Source organism: Pygoscelis adeliae, unplaced genomic scaffold (assembly GCF_000699105.1).
Source record: "Pygoscelis adeliae isolate BGI_AS28 unplaced genomic scaffold, ASM69910v1 Scaffold267, whole genome shotgun sequence".
Taxonomy (NCBI): Eukaryota; Metazoa; Chordata; class Aves; order Sphenisciformes; family Spheniscidae; genus Pygoscelis; species Pygoscelis adeliae.
In genome coordinates this window covers 2761307-2779972 of record NW_008825150.1, presented here as the reverse complement: position 1 = coordinate 2779972, position 18666 = coordinate 2761307, and the positions used below count along the sequence as shown (strand labels likewise).

Below are 18666 nucleotides of genomic sequence, written 5' to 3'. Positions count from 1 at the left end.
GCAGACTCAGAAATATGTTGGATATTACTAAAAGATATAGCTCACCGCATTGGTTTTTTTCTTTTTTACCATCAACCATAGAAAGCTTTATTCCAAGCCTGATCACACTTTCAGTTACAAAACATGTGGCAAAAAATAACAGTTAACACGCAAGATCTGCCATATTTCTACTTGCCTCTATTATCATACTGGATTTTCCATATTGAGGGATGGAGAATAAACCACTCCCATTTTTAACATAAAGAATATACCTAATGGTAGCAAAGAAAGGTTTTTATTATTTTTAATTTCATCTCACAAATCTTTTACTCTCCCCAAGCCGCCATTTGTTAGTGCAACAATCCAGCACAGTGCTAGTTGCTGAGGTATACATGGTTAAACTAATTTCACCTTCAACCGACACCGCAATGTTTTCCCTCCCTCCCTTTTTTTTTTTAAAGGTAATGAAAGCCGTATATTCACCATTTTACATTTCTAAAAATAATTCCATTCTAGAGTAAAGAATGGTTTTGTAATAGTGACAGGCTGTAAAAAGCAATAGCCTTATCTTTTATCACCCACAGAACTCCTGCTGTACTTTTTTTTCTTAAAATATATTTTGTGCAAAATTAAGTTCTGTGTAGGTCTGTACCATAATTTGGAAAAAACTGTGTATAAAATGTACTTAATTTTTAAAAACAATCCCAACATCAAACAACAGAGAAAGAAGAAACAGATCAGATGCAGCTAAAGTTTTCACATGAGAAACTAAATATAGTATGTTCTTAAAGCTCCAGTAATACATTCTTTCAAAAACCAGAATGCACTTTGGTCATTATTAAACATTAGTACAGAGGCAAATAAAATACAAAATGCTTGTTTGTGTTGCTTTATATATAAAAATATTTTTATACCACATAAGTTTAAGACACATTACTTCAAATCTTTCAAGGTTCTGAAGATTGCAAACATAATGCAACGTCCAGATGCTTGCACCTAATTACTTGTCATTTTTCAACATGAAGCCACTATTTTAGAAACATAAAATGTAAGAATACTTGCGCCTGGTGATATTAATCCTCCCAAAATAATTTGCAGATGGAAAGTTTGTTCCAAGTAACTTAATTCTACATGGGTGAACACCTATTTCTGTCACACTGAAGAACCACGAGTCAAAATGACTGGTCTATGTGGGAAGCAGGGACGGAAGGCAGAGGGAGAGGTGGGAAACCCAAGGCTGGGAAACCCCAGCCAGGAAAGCGCTAGGGAATGACCCCTGCGGGGGAGGAACGGGAGGAAAGGAGGTTATTTGAAGACACAAATCTGCCGAATGCCAGGCTTCATGAGTTCTGCCGTTCACCAGAGGAACTTGTTTTCTGTGTTTAACTGTTCTTAAACTTCAATGTGGTATGAATGGCATATACTATAGTGTACAAGAGGAGAGCATCTCTCTATCTTATGCTCAGTCACTCATAGCATTCCTTTCACCACTAAATCTTTTGCTTGTTTAAATATTCAACTTCGACATATAATATATACTGCTCCATAGTTCACCATAATATATTCCAATTAATATACATTTATATGTATATAGTTTCTCATTAAAAGTAACAAAAAGTGCACATATTGAGCATGCACAGTCAGAGCTGCGCAGAACAGCCCAGTATTTCAAATAAATACAATATTTAATTTTATCAAAATATCATACAGCATGGTAACCATTTACAATTATTGCTCTAATAAAAGTGTTATCAAAGAGCACTTGTTGACCTGTTATATAATACCTTATTAATATCCCAGGATATTTAAACTGCAGCTTATATGAGTTTAGAACCTGGAATTACTCAAAATGTTAAAAATTCCCACTTGCTTCTAATAGGAATATAAAATATTTCTGCTACCTGTCATACTGTATTGTCAGTACTTTATTTTTTGTATATGTCTCACTTTTCTATTGCAACCAAACATCTATTGATGTTATGTTGTTCTCATAAATGACTGGTGCAAATGAAATGTTCTAAGCAATTTTACCACACTATAAAAAAACCAAATTACTTCCATATAGCGTTACTGTAACTAAAAATGTTCAGCATTGGCTTCAGCTTTAACAACAGATATAGTAATTTAGTGTAATCAACTTCCAGGATTTCAAGTTCTCATACACGTAGTTTTTGACCCTTCCCAAATCTGACCCTTTCCAAAACTAAACAAATAAGTTTGAAAAGAAAATATAAATGTCAACTAAAATGAACATAAAACAGTGAGAAGATGAAATAAATACAAAGATTGCACAAGACAGTCAGATGTAAACGCTTCAATTTTCCAAATGACATCCTTGAAGAGGTTGTAGCATCTGAAATACAGATTCAGTGGCTGCTTTGAGGCAGTTTTGTCAATCAATGAGCTTTTCTATAACACTGTGTTATCTCATCTTCATATATTGTCAGGATTTGATCTTCCAGAGCTGGAAAAGTTAGAGCAGTAAATCAACATTATTTCTCATCTCAGTTTTCTGTTTACCAGAACTGCAATACCACCACATTTTTTTTCTTATTGCATTTGCTGCATTTTCTATGATACACAAAATAAATTTTACATTCATTTACTTCTAACAGGAAAAAAATGGGTAGACGTAAGCAAACTCAATGGCCAGTTAAGGGCTTTGTGCTACGAGCTTGTGGAAACTTACATGCCCCATAACCTGAATCTTGAAATAGTTTCCAGAGTTTGTAGTTCAGAGGGGGCCAGAGGGTAGGACCTAACAAGATAGTCCTTCAGCCATGACGAAACGACCCTGGGTGAGACTGGTCATGGTAATACTGTATCTACTCTAATACTTTACTGCAGTGCAAGACAAGGATAGCTTGCATCTTTCTGCATCCCTTAAAGAGCTACAAAGTCAACAGTGAGGAATTCGAGAGAGAAATCAGATCTGGGATGTGAAGAAAAGTTAAATAAGCTCTTGTACTTATGTGTACAAATGTATTTATGTCTAAGAATTCTTGGTAATTATGTGTCCTAAATGAAGTTAGAAAGCCACAAAAATGAAAAAAGTTAAAAGGGCTGCTTTGACAAATACATCACTATTCTTCTGATATAGTTTAAATTTCATAACCATTTTCAAACAATAAATCTTCTAGTTAATAGAGTTAAGAATTCATTAGGCTACAACGTATGATCCATCTATCGTAACATTCTGAATGCCATGGTGAAAAAAAAAGGATGCTTATCAAGTAGTTACCTTTAGATTAAATCCAAGCAAGTCACTGATGACACCAGAAACAGCTGACAGGATGACAACTTGGGTGATATTATAAAGCAGTGGATTCATTGTAAGCCCATATAACCTAAAGGGACTGTCCAGTTCCTAGTAATGCAAAACGACATCGTTAAAAAGCAAAAATTACACAAAGGGGTTTTGTTCACATACGTATTGAGAGATATTAGATAGTTTAGGAAATCTTCAAGTCACAGTGGAGTAAAACATTCTCCTACTCTTCTGCATGTAAAAAACAATGTGCAAGAAAATACCGATCACATGAGCTGACTGTTGACTGATGGTGTCTAAATAACACTTCAAAAAATTGGAGGCTACCCATTGAGAGCATCTACCAATTTGCTCATGGACCCAGGAACATAAGAGCACTAATTTTCCTGGCACCAAGGTGACATCATTTTAGAATTCCTTATAATTTTCCAGAAATCGCCTTCAGTGTTAAAAGAACTGACAGACAGCGGAACCACAAAAAACAAGAAAAGAAAGATTTTCCACAGTGACGGAAGGCTACCTCACTACTATGAAAAATTAACAAAAATGTCTTTCCTAATGAAATTTCCCTCCTTTTCCATTAATTTTGAGAATACTTACTGATGAACATAGCCAGAAAAGGAAGATAAAGGAAAAAAAAATACTAATAACAATTTAACTGCCAATATTTTACTTTTTTTTTACTGGAAGAATCAAAAAATTAGCCAAAATTCATCTGCAACAAAACTTGGACAAAGAGGCTACTTCACCAATTTTCAATTATTGGTGTGTGAATAAAGTCACCCAAACTTTTTTGGCCTAGAGGTATGTCAAATAAAGGAAGAAAAAAAAAGAGTTTTAAAATATAAGAGTGGGTTATATAAAGTATAACAACTATCACTGCTTTGGTCATTTATATTTTCTAGCTTTAAATTCATCTTCATCCCTCTCCTGCATTACATCCTGGACCTTGAACAAGGCCTTATAAACCTTTTTTTAATGAAGAAGAATTTCAGAGCTCTGACTCTTCCTTCAAAAGAGGTGAAATAAGAATGAACAACCTTTTCATTTAGATGTAATGTGGTATAAAACTCTGCTGCAAATACAAAAGATATAAAAGACATGATTCTGAGAAGAACAGCAGAGAAATTCTCTTAAGGAAGAAGTTTTTAGATTTTGGATTCATCTTACCAATTTTGGGAGTAAGAAAATAGTAAGAATATTCAACGTAATATTCTTCAATAAAAACTTAAGGATCAAAAACATCCAAAACCAAATTAAAAAAAAACCAACTCCTTTTAGCTACTGGGCATGAAATACGTAATTGTGTTGATCACTAACTACCAAGAATTCATGTAAAGCTTATACTAGGTGGGGCTTGGAAATCCCATCTCACTTTTGGGCACGTTCTCACAGTAACCAGGTGATGGCCTGGGTCTGGAATTTGTGCCACAAAAGCCAAGTCCCCTGTTGGAAAGGTCATGTCAGTTGATACGTTTCTGGAAAGAGTAAAACATGAACATTTTTTTGAAAACACTGAGAAAAGCATAAAAAAAGGCTGAAGTGAATCAGGTCAGGGGTTGATCAGCATCCTGCCACCACCAGCAGCTACTTCTCACCCCACCTATGTTCTCACAGCACACAAACATTTCAACTCATGAGACACTCTGAATCTGTTGTGCTTTGTCTAGTCTACTTGTCCAGTCTCTCCTTGAATCCAGATAACCTTTCTGCATCCACAGTGTCCTCTGACCAACAGTTGCACAAGTCTGCTACCTGATGCACAGAGAATACTTCCTTTCATTTGTTCCAAAACCCGGTCCTAAAAGCTTTGCAGTCCCTTATTCTTTTCTCTTGATGGGCTTGAATTTTCCTGACTGCAGAGGAAAGGTATAGAGGCATTGAAAGCTATGGTTTGGGTTTACTTACGATAATCCAGCTATTCCCTCTACTGATGGGGATCTCTGCACATGGAATCAGTATCAGTTGTGCTATACTCAAACATGGTGGGAGGGGGGTGTGGATTGAAGGAAATTTATCTGAGGGGGAGGAAGATACTTTTACATTTGCCAGTCATTCCTGGGGAACTGTTCTACATGACCACTCTATCTTGGACTAAATTAAGAAGTTGATTCCCTGAAGAGAAATCAAAATACTGTTGTTACCTTACTTCTGAACCCAAGAATAACAAATAGGCAGCATCTCTAAGAACTTTACCATAACAGCAGAATGTACAAGATACAAATACTGAAAGCTGAAGCTAGATAAATTTAATTTAAAAATAGTTTACACAACACCGGAAGTGATTAAGCACTGAAACACCATGCCAAGAGAGGTGGGGAGGCAAGTCATGAATTTGTTCTTGTAGTATCAGGACTTGCTTCCTCTTTGAAAGCCCACTTTAGTCAATTATAAGTTATATACTGTTAATTTTAGTGTGAAAACACATAAGGAATACTAGATCTAATTGGTCTTATTTGTTCATAAAAGCCAAACCTAAAATAAAAAGAAGTTTTTCAAGTGTTAAATTTATCACTCTTATTTGACATTCAGGTAACCCTTAAGTAAGTTTTGCATTAGGGGAATGTTTAGTCTGAAGGAGAATGAGACATTTCTGGAGCAAGAATAAAGCTCCCAGACAACTGAAAGAACAAAACAGCTTGCTTCCCAAATTATGACAGATCTGAGTTTGAAAGAACAGAAGAACTCAGCAGAGGCAATTTAGGAATAAATGTGTCTTCCTGAGAACCTCAACCACTGCTTTGTTAATAACAAGAAGTTTAAAAAAGCCCTAAGCATGTCCATGCTCTAGCTCCAGATGAGTGAAATAAGATGACTTTTCTTCTGCAGAATTCTAGAAATAGGAAGTAATAAAAAAATCCATGTTCTCTCACCATGAAGAAATATCTTCTACCCACCAAATATAGTTAGCTGGCAAACAGGATAATATTCATAGAATCATAGAATCATTAAGGTTGGAAGACACCTCTAAGATCACCAAGTCCAACCATCAACCCAACACCACCATGCCCACTAAACCATGTCCCTTAGCGCCTCATCTACCCGTCTTTTAAATACTTCCAGGGATGGTGACTCAACCACTTCCCTGGGCAGCCTGTGCCAATGTTTAACCACTCTTTCAGTAAAGATATTTTTCCTCACATCCAATCTAAACCTCCCCTGGCACAACTTGAGGCCATTTCCTCTCGTCCTATCGCCAGTTACTTGGGAGAAGAGACAGACCCCCACCTCGCTACAACCTCCTTTCAGGTAGTTGTAGAGAGTGATGAGGTCTCCCCTCAGCCTCCTTTTCTCCAGGCTAAACAGTCCCAGTTCCCTCAGCTGCTCCTGCAGCTTGCTTTTTTGCATAAGCAAAACACTTTTCTACTAATCAGCAAAATTCCATGCAAAAAAAAATTTGCCAAATAGTTCAAGGGCACAGCTGACAAATATTTGAATTACATTAAATGAATCCATACCTTTAATTCACTTCTAAATGGACCTATGTAACAATTTCTGTCTTCCAAAAAGATTCTTCTATGACAGTAAGTAAAGAAGACTTCAAGTATAATCTAGTTTTAATTTGAAATGCTAACCACTGACAGTTTTTAAGAGGAATTATTTTTGTGGAAGAATACAAATCCTCCAGCAGCTTATTACTAGAAACAGATATTGACACTCAAAACAGACAGCAAAATTGCATCATTTATTTCCCAAGGGTTCATCATCCTGCCCATCCCAAAGTACTTTCTCTCATGCTGCTCATATACTGTTGAAGAATAAAACTTACGGTATGTAATAATAATTTTAATCCACAATGATAGCAACATAACAGACTGTAGTGTATGAACAAGTAGCATCGCTGTGAAAGTTACAGAGCAGATTTAAACCAAAGCATACTGTACTGCCTGCAGAAGTAACACAAGTGACTCATTAAGCAATCTATTCTGCTTCTTAGTTATATATAATACAGTAATACTATTAATTCTTACCTTCAATAACTTAGTAGCAAGTTTTAAAACATTGTTCACTAGTGTCAGTTCTTCCTTCTTATTAGGCTTTTTCTCCATTTTCAAGTACAAGTTTATCTGATTTAAATAAAATACAAGTATCACCACTTATTCAGAATTTAAAGGAATTAATTTGGAAATATTTAATAATAAAATGAAGTGATTACTCAGCAGCCATTTTAGAAATGGGAATTGATAGAACAGCAATGACATTTCTGCAAGCAAGCAAATTTTTTGCTTCCTTTTTAATATTTAAGAACAAATACTGCCTCAGTACCATAGGAAAATACAACGTTTTACGATATAACAAAATACATGACACTATTATAGCAACAACTTCAAAGTTTAGTGTAATCTACAAATGAGGCAAGAAAAAACACCACATATGTAAGGTTTGCATAATTGCTTTTTCCTCCTTCAATAATTGCCTGAGGTTTGTCAATTCATTTCCAGAAGGTTTTTATACTAGTATGCAGACCTTACCAGGCTTAACATCCCCAAAAGTTACTGAATAGACTGAAATGCCAAAACATAATTCTGCTAAAGTGTAATTTCTTTCAAAAGATTTTAGTATAATTGAGTACTTCATGAGCACCTTGAGTGTAGAAAATCAATCTTTCCAGTGCCTTGAAATATTTGAAAAATTATTAAACTTTTCATTGCTGTATAAGAACAGTATATTGATCATTTCAACAATTCTGTGATCCAGACTTTTTTAGGTCATTGTTTCTGAGGAAAGTTTAGTTAAGAGTACAAATCAGCTCTCTTGGCCTCCTAGCAATTTTGAAACATCAGCTTTCATTCTCAAATGACCTATCTTTGATATCCTAGACCAGACAAAGGTTAGTTGTTCTTTTTTATTGCATAACAAAAGCAAACCAAAGAAAAAATATCTTGAAGAGCCATGAACTTTTTATTTTAGGATGACAACCTTCAACAGAATAAAAAATGAACAATTTAGCAATATGCTGAACTAGTCCTTCAGATGACAGAGACTCTTACCAAGCTACAGAAGCAAAGTTGCAGAAAGGAAGTGATGCTGTATGATGCTATCATATATTTAACCACCTTGTTGTAAGGTGATTATTGAAATAAGGGCCACAGATATCTAAACAAAGTAACTGAATATTACCAGATCTTCCTAAAAAGGTCACTGTAAATTTCTTATACAAGTTAAAAATCAAAAACTATGCCTAATATATTCCAAGACACATTAAATTTCTGAACTATCAATTTCATTGTAAAGTAAATTATGCTTTTAGAGGCAAAGAGATTCCAGTGTTTAAATATATAATTACTGATTTCAACAATACAAGTGTTTATAAACAAGAATTAACTAAGAATAAAGGCTCTATTTAGCAACTCTGGAAAAATGGTAGGTAATAAACCCTAGGAAGGTTCAAATCTCTTAACAGTTACTATGATTTCATTAATTTATGAAAAAAAAAAATCAACATTCAATAACAAACTTTGAATCAGGAGGGGAGTTTAAATGTATGTGTATATGCACAGCCATCTACCGTACCTATTCTGAGACTTGAAACTGGCAAGACAACTTTGATCAGACCATACGTTGTATTTTACTCAACAAGGAACCACTGAGGCACTTAATTTAAAAGACCAATTAAAAACACTTTCAGAATGACTTGAAAAATTACAGGCAAACAGCATACAGTCAAAAAATCCCTTGATGTAAAATGATTGATCTTTTAGTTTCCCATCATGACTCCTAATCATGAAATTCATAGGTTGAATATAAAGCACACAGAAGTGGCTGGAACTTTGCTGACAGAAAGTAGAATTTGCAATTTCATCTTATCCGTGAAGCATTTAAATTGAATCTGGGGGTTGAGGCTTGTTTGTCCTTTTGGGGTTTTTATTGTAATTTTTTGTTTGTTTTAAAGCTTTATTCTCTTCTCAGTAAGCCTAATAACACTAGTGTACAATTTTCAAGGACACCAGTTCAGATGTACTTTCTTAGATCAAGTGAGTGTCAGTCAATTGTTTGGGCTTGACCTCTCATGAAAGGCCAAAATGTCAGACTTTAACGAGTCTGTCTCAAGAGCACTGTAAATATGCTATGGTATCCAGCTAGTATGTGAAATCAGTCCAAAATGAGTTCTACCCAGGGTGACGTGTATCCTTTTTAATTTCTGAGAAACAATAGTGAATTCTATTTTGGTTTTCATTTCATAAAGCGCTCAAGCATTTTTGAGCGGAAATGACTTATAACAGGATAAGCTGGATTCAATACAAAGCTAAGTGTCTGATGATCTAGCACTTTTTTTTTTCTTTTTTTTTTTTTTTCTTTTTTTTTTTTAAGTTCTGGGGCCATAGAGAGAGTGCTTCTTTTAATGTCCATGCTGGCTTAAAATGTTCAAACACTGACTCTCATGAAGAGCATAGTATAGAAACCTATGAAAGCAAAACAAAGGCTTGACGTGTGACTCTGGTGCCTTGCTCTCTCCATTTTTTTCCAACCCTTATCCCAAACATTCCCCTCCATTTTCATTCCAGAAACAGAGGACATAAGCTTCACTGGGACATTAGGCTATTTGTACTCTGAGGATCAACAGAACGATGCAAAGCTCTCCGGGCTCAGGAACTCTGAGATGTTTCATACTGGTCCAAAACACAGCATTCAGGACAAGGTAAATAGGCAGTCTGTCTTCTCAGTGTCTAGCCTCATCATCTTTAGTAAAGACAGAATGAATTCTCATTGAGCAAAATATGTAAGCAGTCATTGATACCATCTGTCATAAGCTTCACATCCTGACTTTGGGAGACTCAGTTTGGAAGATTTTATTCTCCAACTTGAACACTTTCCTGTAGGAAACCTGTGAAGATTTCTTGAACTGCTTATTTACCTTGTGCTGAATGCTGTGTTTTGCACCAGTGTGAAACCTCTCCGAGCAGAAAGAGATTGCTTCTTACCTAACACTAACTGAACATGCTTAGCTCGGAAAACTATCAGCAGTGCCAGGCAGAGCAGAGAGGGAAGTTTGCAGTACGAATGCAGACTAGAACATTCCTGAGAAGAAAAGTACATAGACCCAAAGCCAAGCTTGACAGATGACTGAAAGAAAAAGTTTCCAAGGAGTCTAGAGGAGACTGTATGTAACCCACACAACCTAGCAGTCAAAATTGTTGGACTGGAAATAGTGACCCACTTTGTAGAGGGTAAGTTTGTTTTCAAATCTTTTACTCTTCCATCCAACACTTTGAGAGTTCAGGTTTATTTTTCCTGTTTAAAAGCTACTTTTTATGTTTGTGTTCTGTTAGATCTTTATTAATATCAAATGACGTATATTGATATCTCTAAGCCCACTCACTTAAAGAGAAATTGGGATATGGCCGTCTCAATGTTCCATACAACTTTTAAACAAAGTCACACACTTCTCACAGAAATTGAACTTCAGGTTGTAAAGTGTTGTTTCACTACGCCATAAGTAACTCCCTAATCCAGACTATTTTAATACATCTAAAATGCATGCCTGAGACCTACGAGATTAGTAACTTGTTTAGATACAAAAATTCTGTACAAGTTCTTACCTGCTCAGTAAGTAATATTGAGGTATTGCTGTACTTTTTACTGGTTTCAGATCCAAGTGTAACAAATCTTAAGAGAAAAAGAGTTAGTGAAATGCACCAAATCACGAGTTCCCAATTGTAGTGACAATCAAGGAAGATCTCATGCATGTGAAGCAGCTGAAAACAAAAGAGAAAAAAAAAATCAAAATTTAATTCAAAGTAATGATTGCATTACAACATAAGAAAATAATTACGTAACTCCCAAACTCCAAGAAAAATTTCCCAGTAATAAGTATATGGATTGTTTTTAGGCATAAAAGATTATTGAATCATTATTTAAAATCAACACTGTGTCAAAGATACGGGGTCTGAGAAAAGATATGCCCTGAAAGGCTCGATCAAAATTTAGACTCATCTTTTTTTCATATCCCTAAAGCAATAGACAAAAAATATACACCCTAAGACAATTTTAAACTCGTGTTCAAACTTGCAAAGACATTATATGGGATAAAAAACAAAATATACCCTCACATGTACTGAATTATATACAAAATCACATCCAAGCAGAGTTACTGCTAAATTATATTCTTATTAAAATATTTATAGTTAGCTACCAGGAAAACACACTAGCATTAACTAGGGAATAAAGTAGAACAAAAATACAACCAGAAGCCACTCAGAAGCTTCCCTGTATTCTGAAACAGAAGCTCAAGGAAAAATCTTAAGTGGTAAAAATCGTCTTTAAACATAGATTTGCTTACTAAAAGATATTCCACTAGAGGGCAGGCTAATACAGCCAGCAATCTTGTTTCTCACAAAAATCATCAACCGAGGTCAATCTCAACAATCTTTGCAAAAGTGTGTTTTGATGCAAAATGTTAGGAAAAAAAAAACAAACCTGCGTTCCAAAATCCACGATGGAAAATGAAAGAGGACACAGATTTAAAAAATAATAATAATATCATGTTAGGAATTATGCTATCAGTAAGTTTCTTTAGCTCTTACAGAATAATATTCTAAAGTAGATAAAATGAACAATACAAAATGGAGCTTAATCTTCTGAAAAGCTGTAACAGCTGTTACTGATTTTTCACTGTGGTCTTTTAACTTAATAGGAATCACCATGCAAAAGTTACTCAAAATTATTTCAAAACCTATTTAAGTCATGGCTGTTTCTATACGAGTAAGATTTCCTCACCTGTGCACAACAGATAAACACAACTGAGATAGTCAGTAGGAAGGCAGATGAAACTATTACATCAACTGAGCGTTGAGGACCTCGACGCTGAAAATAAAGGATACGCATATATGTGAGTGAAAACCTACCCAATCAGCATTGATATTTAGCATATCCAGTTAGATTCACACCTTGAACCTATGTTTCATCATGGCTCGCAATTTGGCAATTTAAGTTCCAAACACCATATTAGGTCCTAATATCACTACATTTGAATACCCCTAAAGGCATGTGAGATTAATTCAGATGCAAGCATTTAAAGATAACTGTAAGAAAAGAAAATATTCACCACTTGTTCAGTCAGCTCCTTCATGACGTGAAGTAACTTTCATTTAGGCAGCATTCCCTGACATAACAAATTCGATATAGCACTGGGCTTTAACCCCAAGTATCAAACCAGTGCTAACAAAAGATTTTTGGACACCAGATCGCAACAGGATATCAAGATATGATTTCACATGGTTGGTATTTTCCATTACTTGCCTCTTTTTAACACACAAAAACTGTAGCTGTAAATCACTGTCCCATTGTTGTAGGTGCAATAATATAATGTCTCCCCCAAAGGAACAAGAAGGAAAACTGGGGAACACACACACTTGTCTTGAAAGGTGCAATCTCACTGTTTTCAACCATTTTTTTCTTGCTTACTGGTACAATGAAATGTTTCTACCCACTGAGCTTTTTCCTCTTTTTTAATTAAAGAATTAAACATCCTGTGCTGCACTGAAACATGTACAAGTTATAACAGACATTTATTTCTCAACTTTATTCTCCAGACATGCTACTAATTGTATAAACTTGAGAAGAATGGGAGGTGTACATATGCAAGATATAACTTCGGAACTTGGAGAAAGAGATAGGAAGCTTAACTACTGAAAAAAAAAAAATTAAGTGCCAATTACTACTGCAGGTATGCATGCACTACTTCTATACTGAGCCAGAGTGTTTTGCCTGTGTGAGACTTGAGATATGTATATACCCCAGCTCACATCTTCACAGGTGGACACATATACAGACAGGTATATGCAAGCATACTTTGGACAAATGCTATGCCAGTATATGCCAGCAGCACTACTGCAAGAAGGCAGCCCCGCTCCTTAGCTGCTTGTCTCCATTCCTTTCCTTGTGCTAGCACAGGCATCAGAGCTGCCCAGTGAACAAAGTAAAGCAACAGATGGAGGTGAAAATTACTGTTCTTGACTAGTTATTTTTCAGTTGGGTCAGTTCCCTATGCACCTGCCTCTGACCACTGTCTGACGGCTTTTTTTTTAGCCACATAATTACACAAATGTTTCTGGTGGCATAAGGAAAGGTGGAATATATAGATGTGGTTGTGAGGAAAGAAGGCAAGATGCTCTCTCCACAGCAATGCTACCGTATGCAGTCTTTAAAGCATCAAAACTACATTCTATCGTACAAGTGATGTTATCCTCCTTTCCTCCCAGCCAGCCACACACTACAGACTACAAGGAAAAAGATACAAGTCTCTCAAACGTAAAGTTTAATAGCTACCTCTTTTTTACAACCTCCCCAACAGACACTTCCATAACACAAGGGGTGTTGTAAATGAGTCGCCTCAATTCCTTTTAAAATGATGCATCTTTCAAATTTAAGATTGTGCTCTACATTAAAAATTTTGTCTGATGCAAATAAGGGGATTACCACCACTAACAAGAGATTGTCAGTTGCTGTAGCACAGGCATCTGTTTCTATAGGAACCAAATGGGGAAAAACCTAGCTTCATCAGAATTGAATTACTTAATGCAGAGAGAAAAATGGAAAAAAACTGGGGGGGGAATGACAGGGGCGGGACGGGGGAAGGACCAAAAAACCAAACCTGAGTTAGATATACGGATCCTTTCACACAGAATCATCAAAATGCTCTGGCTTGAAAAGATCATTAGAAAGATATAAGGAGATTACTCAAATATGAGCCGAACATACAAGAGGGATCACAATGTCTTACAGATAATACTTGGGCATAATTTTTAGCTTCACCTGGCACATATACACTCACAGCACAAATATGCACATAAACTGCCTTGCTTCGTAAATTCCTTCTGTGTTCATGACACTAACTGGTAGGGCTCTTACAATAAGGTATTTTCTGTATTATACTACAAGTGGTCATTTTTACCCAACATATTCACCTGAGAGACTTTTCTGCTAGCATTACTGAGACAAGACTCCAACTCTGAACACATACTTTACTCCAAGGTAAAAACTAGACTTTGACTTTCTCACAATCTGGCTGCCTGCAGACACTGCTGGCCCAGAGTCACTAAGATGAAGCATATAGGGCACATGCACCCATAGGGGTAAGTGCACAGGAGGAAAAATTCAGACTAGAATACCAACCTTCCATCAACAGCATATGAGATATTTTATATTAAAGCAGTAGCAAAGATGTACATCATTTTACCTTTAAATAGGACCTGAGAGAAAGCCACATTTTTATATTCTGTACTTTCTTCAAGCGGAAGTGAGGAACCTCAGATTTTCTTGCCCTTCTGGCAGATGTTAGATGACCAAAAAGTTTGGCAAAAAGTAGCCTCTGCAGAGAAGAAAAAAAAATTACTTTAACTGTTAATTGATTTTCAAGGGCACTAAAAAGAAAATGGGAGAAAAGGCTTCACTTAATATGTCAAAGTAATGCACAATGTATCAGTGTAAATTAATATATGTTAATATAGTGCAGAAATGAGTAGCATGTTACTAAAAAGAAGAGATATACTAAAAAGTTGTAAAAGTCTTCATATTCTAATGATAAACAAAATTTAGCTACATTTTGAGTTGCTTTCTTCAAATTTCAGACAACAGATCTGCTATGCTCTTAAAATTTGGGAGAAAATCAAACCTGCCAATCATTTGCATTAGGGAGTGCCTTTATCACAGAAGTTCCTTCAAACAGAAATTATTATTAGAAGCAGGTTAATTCTATTCTACTGTATTCAGTAGAATATTATTCTTCAAATATTATCAAAACTACGTTCTATTGTACAAGTGATGTTATCCTCCTTTCCTCCCAGCCAGCCACACACTACAGACTACAAGGAAAAAGATACAAGTCTCTCAAACGTAAAGTTTAATAGCTACCTCTTTTTTACAACCTCCCCAACAGACACTTCCATAACACAAGGGGTTATGGAATAACCCTTCACAGAATATCTTCACATATTCCGGCTACAATTTGAGAAAAGTATAAAAATTTTTCTTTTGCAGATCAGTAAGTATCTATAATCAGCAGCTAGTAAGGGATATTGATACTCTCTTAAAGTTTAAATTGCAATAACAAGCAATAAATTAACAGGTGTATTACTTCAGATAGCGGCTCTCACGGTCTCCAGCCGTGGGACAGATCTACCAGCAAAGCAGGCAGGGCTCTTGGCTGGGGTCTGAACTGAATCATTTTGAATTAAACTGAAGGTTTTAAATGAAACACGCTGGTAGAAAAAATTGGAAATTTATAGAGTTCTTTTATTGAAACTCCTTCTCCTTGGGGAAAACTGAGACAAACTGGGACATGACTAAGAGCTGGGTTAATGCATTGAGCCAGAAATCTGAAATAAAAGGTTAAAAAGTTTTCCCTCAGAAATGCTCTCTAGGAAAAAAGGTTTAGCTACAGAGACTGTACAGAGACTTCAGTCCATTGCAACTGAGTCATCTCCTGAACTGTAAGCCCACTGAAGTATTTGTCATCATTGATCTATGAATAATAGTGTGCTGAAGAAAACAAGTTTAAAATATCCACAAAGTCAAAAAAATGCAAACATTAAACCTTGTTTTGCTTTGGATGAAGCCTCTTGGTTTGCTGTTCATACCTGTTTATATGTCCTCTCTGCTACACATAGCAGAAAAAAGAAAATCCACACTAGAGACACACGGACCACAAAACTTATAATAACCATTGAGAGAACCAGAACGTCTCCATTTGATCCAAATGCAGTCATACAAAGTTCAGTGGCAGAATGTGTGGCTAGTTGTTCCAAATCTTTAGCTTGGGAAAGTCGAAAGACAAATGGCATTAAACCCAAGATTAAAGATATGACGTTTCCAAAAATCTGATAACCAATTCCTGGTATATAGCTGTTCACCTAAAACCAAAAGAAAACAAGGTATCTTTTTAATTTTTTTTATTAATTTGGAATTAAGTCAATAAATAAATTATTGTTACTGTCTTACTATCACAAAGAACACTTTATAACCTGATAAGTTATATGACACCTTCAACCAAGCATCTTCACAATTTAAAATTAAGAAAAAGGAAGTCCTCAAAGAGCACTTAACACACCAAATATGACAAATAATTTAAAAACCCAACAACATAACATTGCAGTTAAGAGACTCCAGTGCATATTCTTTTATTAAAATTCATTCAACGCTGAATTAGCAGAGTGCGCCAATCAGACTGTGTTGCTTACATCCTGTGTGTTGCTCCTATTTGTGTTTTGCTTTTGTTGCATGTTTTTTAAAGGAATTAAAGTTTTCACAGTGCAGACAGGACTGGAGTTCTATTGTGTTGGCTATGGCTTTAAGTTTACTTCTACTGTGGATTGCAACCAAAACTGTATTGTCTCTGAGTCAGGTACAGAGATCTGAACTAAGTTTGTGAATACATTGCTTTTTAACAAGTTGGAGATAGTAAGTATCAACTTGTCAGAATTAGTGATAGTTTTCTTAAGCTATGCTAGGATTTTATGTTCAACTCTACAAAATGCCTACGTTGTCTATATTGAAAAAGAGTACGACATCAATTAAATGCTTTTCCAACTGTTTCCTGAAGAGGAGTACTAGGAAAAAGAAGGGAGGACTAGTGAGACATCCCACTCATCCTCTTAGATGTTTGTTTCCTAAAGAGGAAAGCTTTCTTTTCCAATCTTAACTTTAGCATCCAAATACTCAGATCTGTATAGTCGTAACCCAACATATTCACTGTTCATCAGAATCAAGGAGATAAATAAGAATATTCACAGCATATATCACTTTTGTGATATAAAACAGAGGTTGGCTATGTTAGTAAGCACCTAACAATGCAAACATATTCTATTGTCCCAACAGTTAAGATTTGGTAGCTCTTTTATCTGTTAGTAACAAGTAAATCAGAGTGATGTAAGCCATAGAACAATAATGTCAATAACAAATACTTTTTAAAAAAAAAAGAAAAAGAAAAAAACAACATAAAACAAGCTTATTTTTGATAGTGCTTAGACTCCCAAATACAATATTTGCATCAAGTAAAAAGAATACTCACTCTGTTCATTATCATACCACTGATTTCAAGCACAGACATATCTGCTTTCTTGCAGTCGTTACCCTCCCATACAATTGCACTTATTTTTTCTAGTCCTGGATTCAAACTGTGGATCCAAGGCAAATGACTCTGGGGAAGACAAGGAATATATTCCATCAGAGATAAAAATCTATTGCCATGTCAGTATGCTTGTCAGCAATATGCTGACAACAAAAATGCTGTAGACTGACACAAATATTGCTATATAGCGTTTACTTCTACTGTATGTTACTATAGGTTAAACACATTCCTCAAAATCATCTACTACTTTTCCAAGAAATAGCTGTGAGTACAGAGATCTCGCCTTCCCCATACTTCATTTTCTAATGGTGTGAGTTATTGTGGTTGAGGATTAATTGGTTTCTTTTTTGCTCAAACATATCAAAGAATAGAGAGGTATGAAAACAAAGATCTACTTATAAGCCATCTTTAGTTTTGCCACATGTTTAATGGAATATTTTATTTTTCTGATTTTTTTTTTCCCCCAACATTCTGAAAAGTACTCTTCTCAGGTTGAGCCTAAGGCCAACATTTTTTTTTAATTTGCTTTTAATGATATTAGTGTACTTCACAATCCTTGTTATGGATAAAGGCCCCCCTATGCTAACTGTATCTGGCAAGACTCAGAGACAGTGGTAGGAGTCTAATCAATACACACTGCTCCAAGAGTCAAGCAATCCCAGCCTCATCTGCTGAACGCACTTATGGCCAAGGCACCTTTACTTTAAACAGAGAGCCAAGTGAGAACTAAAGGATCTGGAAAAACATTGAGGCAACAAGTTCTGCTGTGGCCATTTCTTGACTTCCCTCAGCCCTGTCTCACCCCTCTCCCATTCAGGTGATTAAAATTGCTCTCAACTCTGCCTGGTCACCTAGCACTATGTGCATCAAAGTACTGGAAGTGGTGGTGCTGGGGTGTGTGTGTGTGATATTTTTAAAATTTAATTTATCCTTGATTAAATGTAAAGCTTTTTATTTTATTACTTATCAGTATTTCTCGGAAATCTTTGTATTCTGCTAAGTATTCAATTATCTCCTTTTTTTTTTTTCCATTGGATGAAAAAAAATTGATTTATATTATTAAAACTACACAATATTAGTTGCAGGCCTTTCTTAATCACAGATTTCCAAGGCCCCCTCTAGAGGGAGTATCAACACCAGGAGCTGAAACTCAAAAATTCACAATCTACAATCAAACAGAAAAACACTCAACTGCAGAAAAACAAATTCAATGCATATATTGCAATTCAACTCCCTACTGTAAGGCTTCCATTTTAGTGTTTATATGGAATGTAAGCAAGAAGAAATAAAAATAAATCAAAAAAGACTGCATGAAATCCAAATTGCTATCTCTTTTGTTCTTTTTTTTTTT

At 35.5% G+C, this 18666-nt stretch overlaps 1 protein-coding gene across 4 annotated transcripts in view; it reads right to left on the bottom strand.

Moving 5' to 3' along the window:
- Positions 1-257: 257 nt before the first annotated feature.
- PHTF2 (putative homeodomain transcription factor 2) overlaps positions 258-18666 on the bottom strand; it is a 71601-nt gene continuing 53192 nt past the window's right edge. For all 4 annotated transcript variants that reach the window (XM_009328350.1, XM_009328353.1, XM_009328352.1 and 1 more), the window contains 8 exons: positions 17256-17384; positions 15826-16098; positions 14427-14558; positions 11966-12052; positions 10789-10944; positions 7219-7314; positions 3221-3346; positions 258-2443 (listed from right to left, as the gene is read on the bottom strand). In XM_009328350.1, coding sequence (XP_009326625.1) covers positions 2423-2443; positions 3221-3346; positions 7219-7314; positions 10789-10944; positions 11966-12052; positions 14427-14558; positions 15826-16098; positions 17256-17384 — 1020 coding nt within the window. In that variant the 3' untranslated portion in view covers positions 258-2422. The remainder of the gene's footprint in view (positions 2444-3220; positions 3347-7218; positions 7315-10788; positions 10945-11965; positions 12053-14426; positions 14559-15825; positions 16099-17255; positions 17385-18666) is intronic.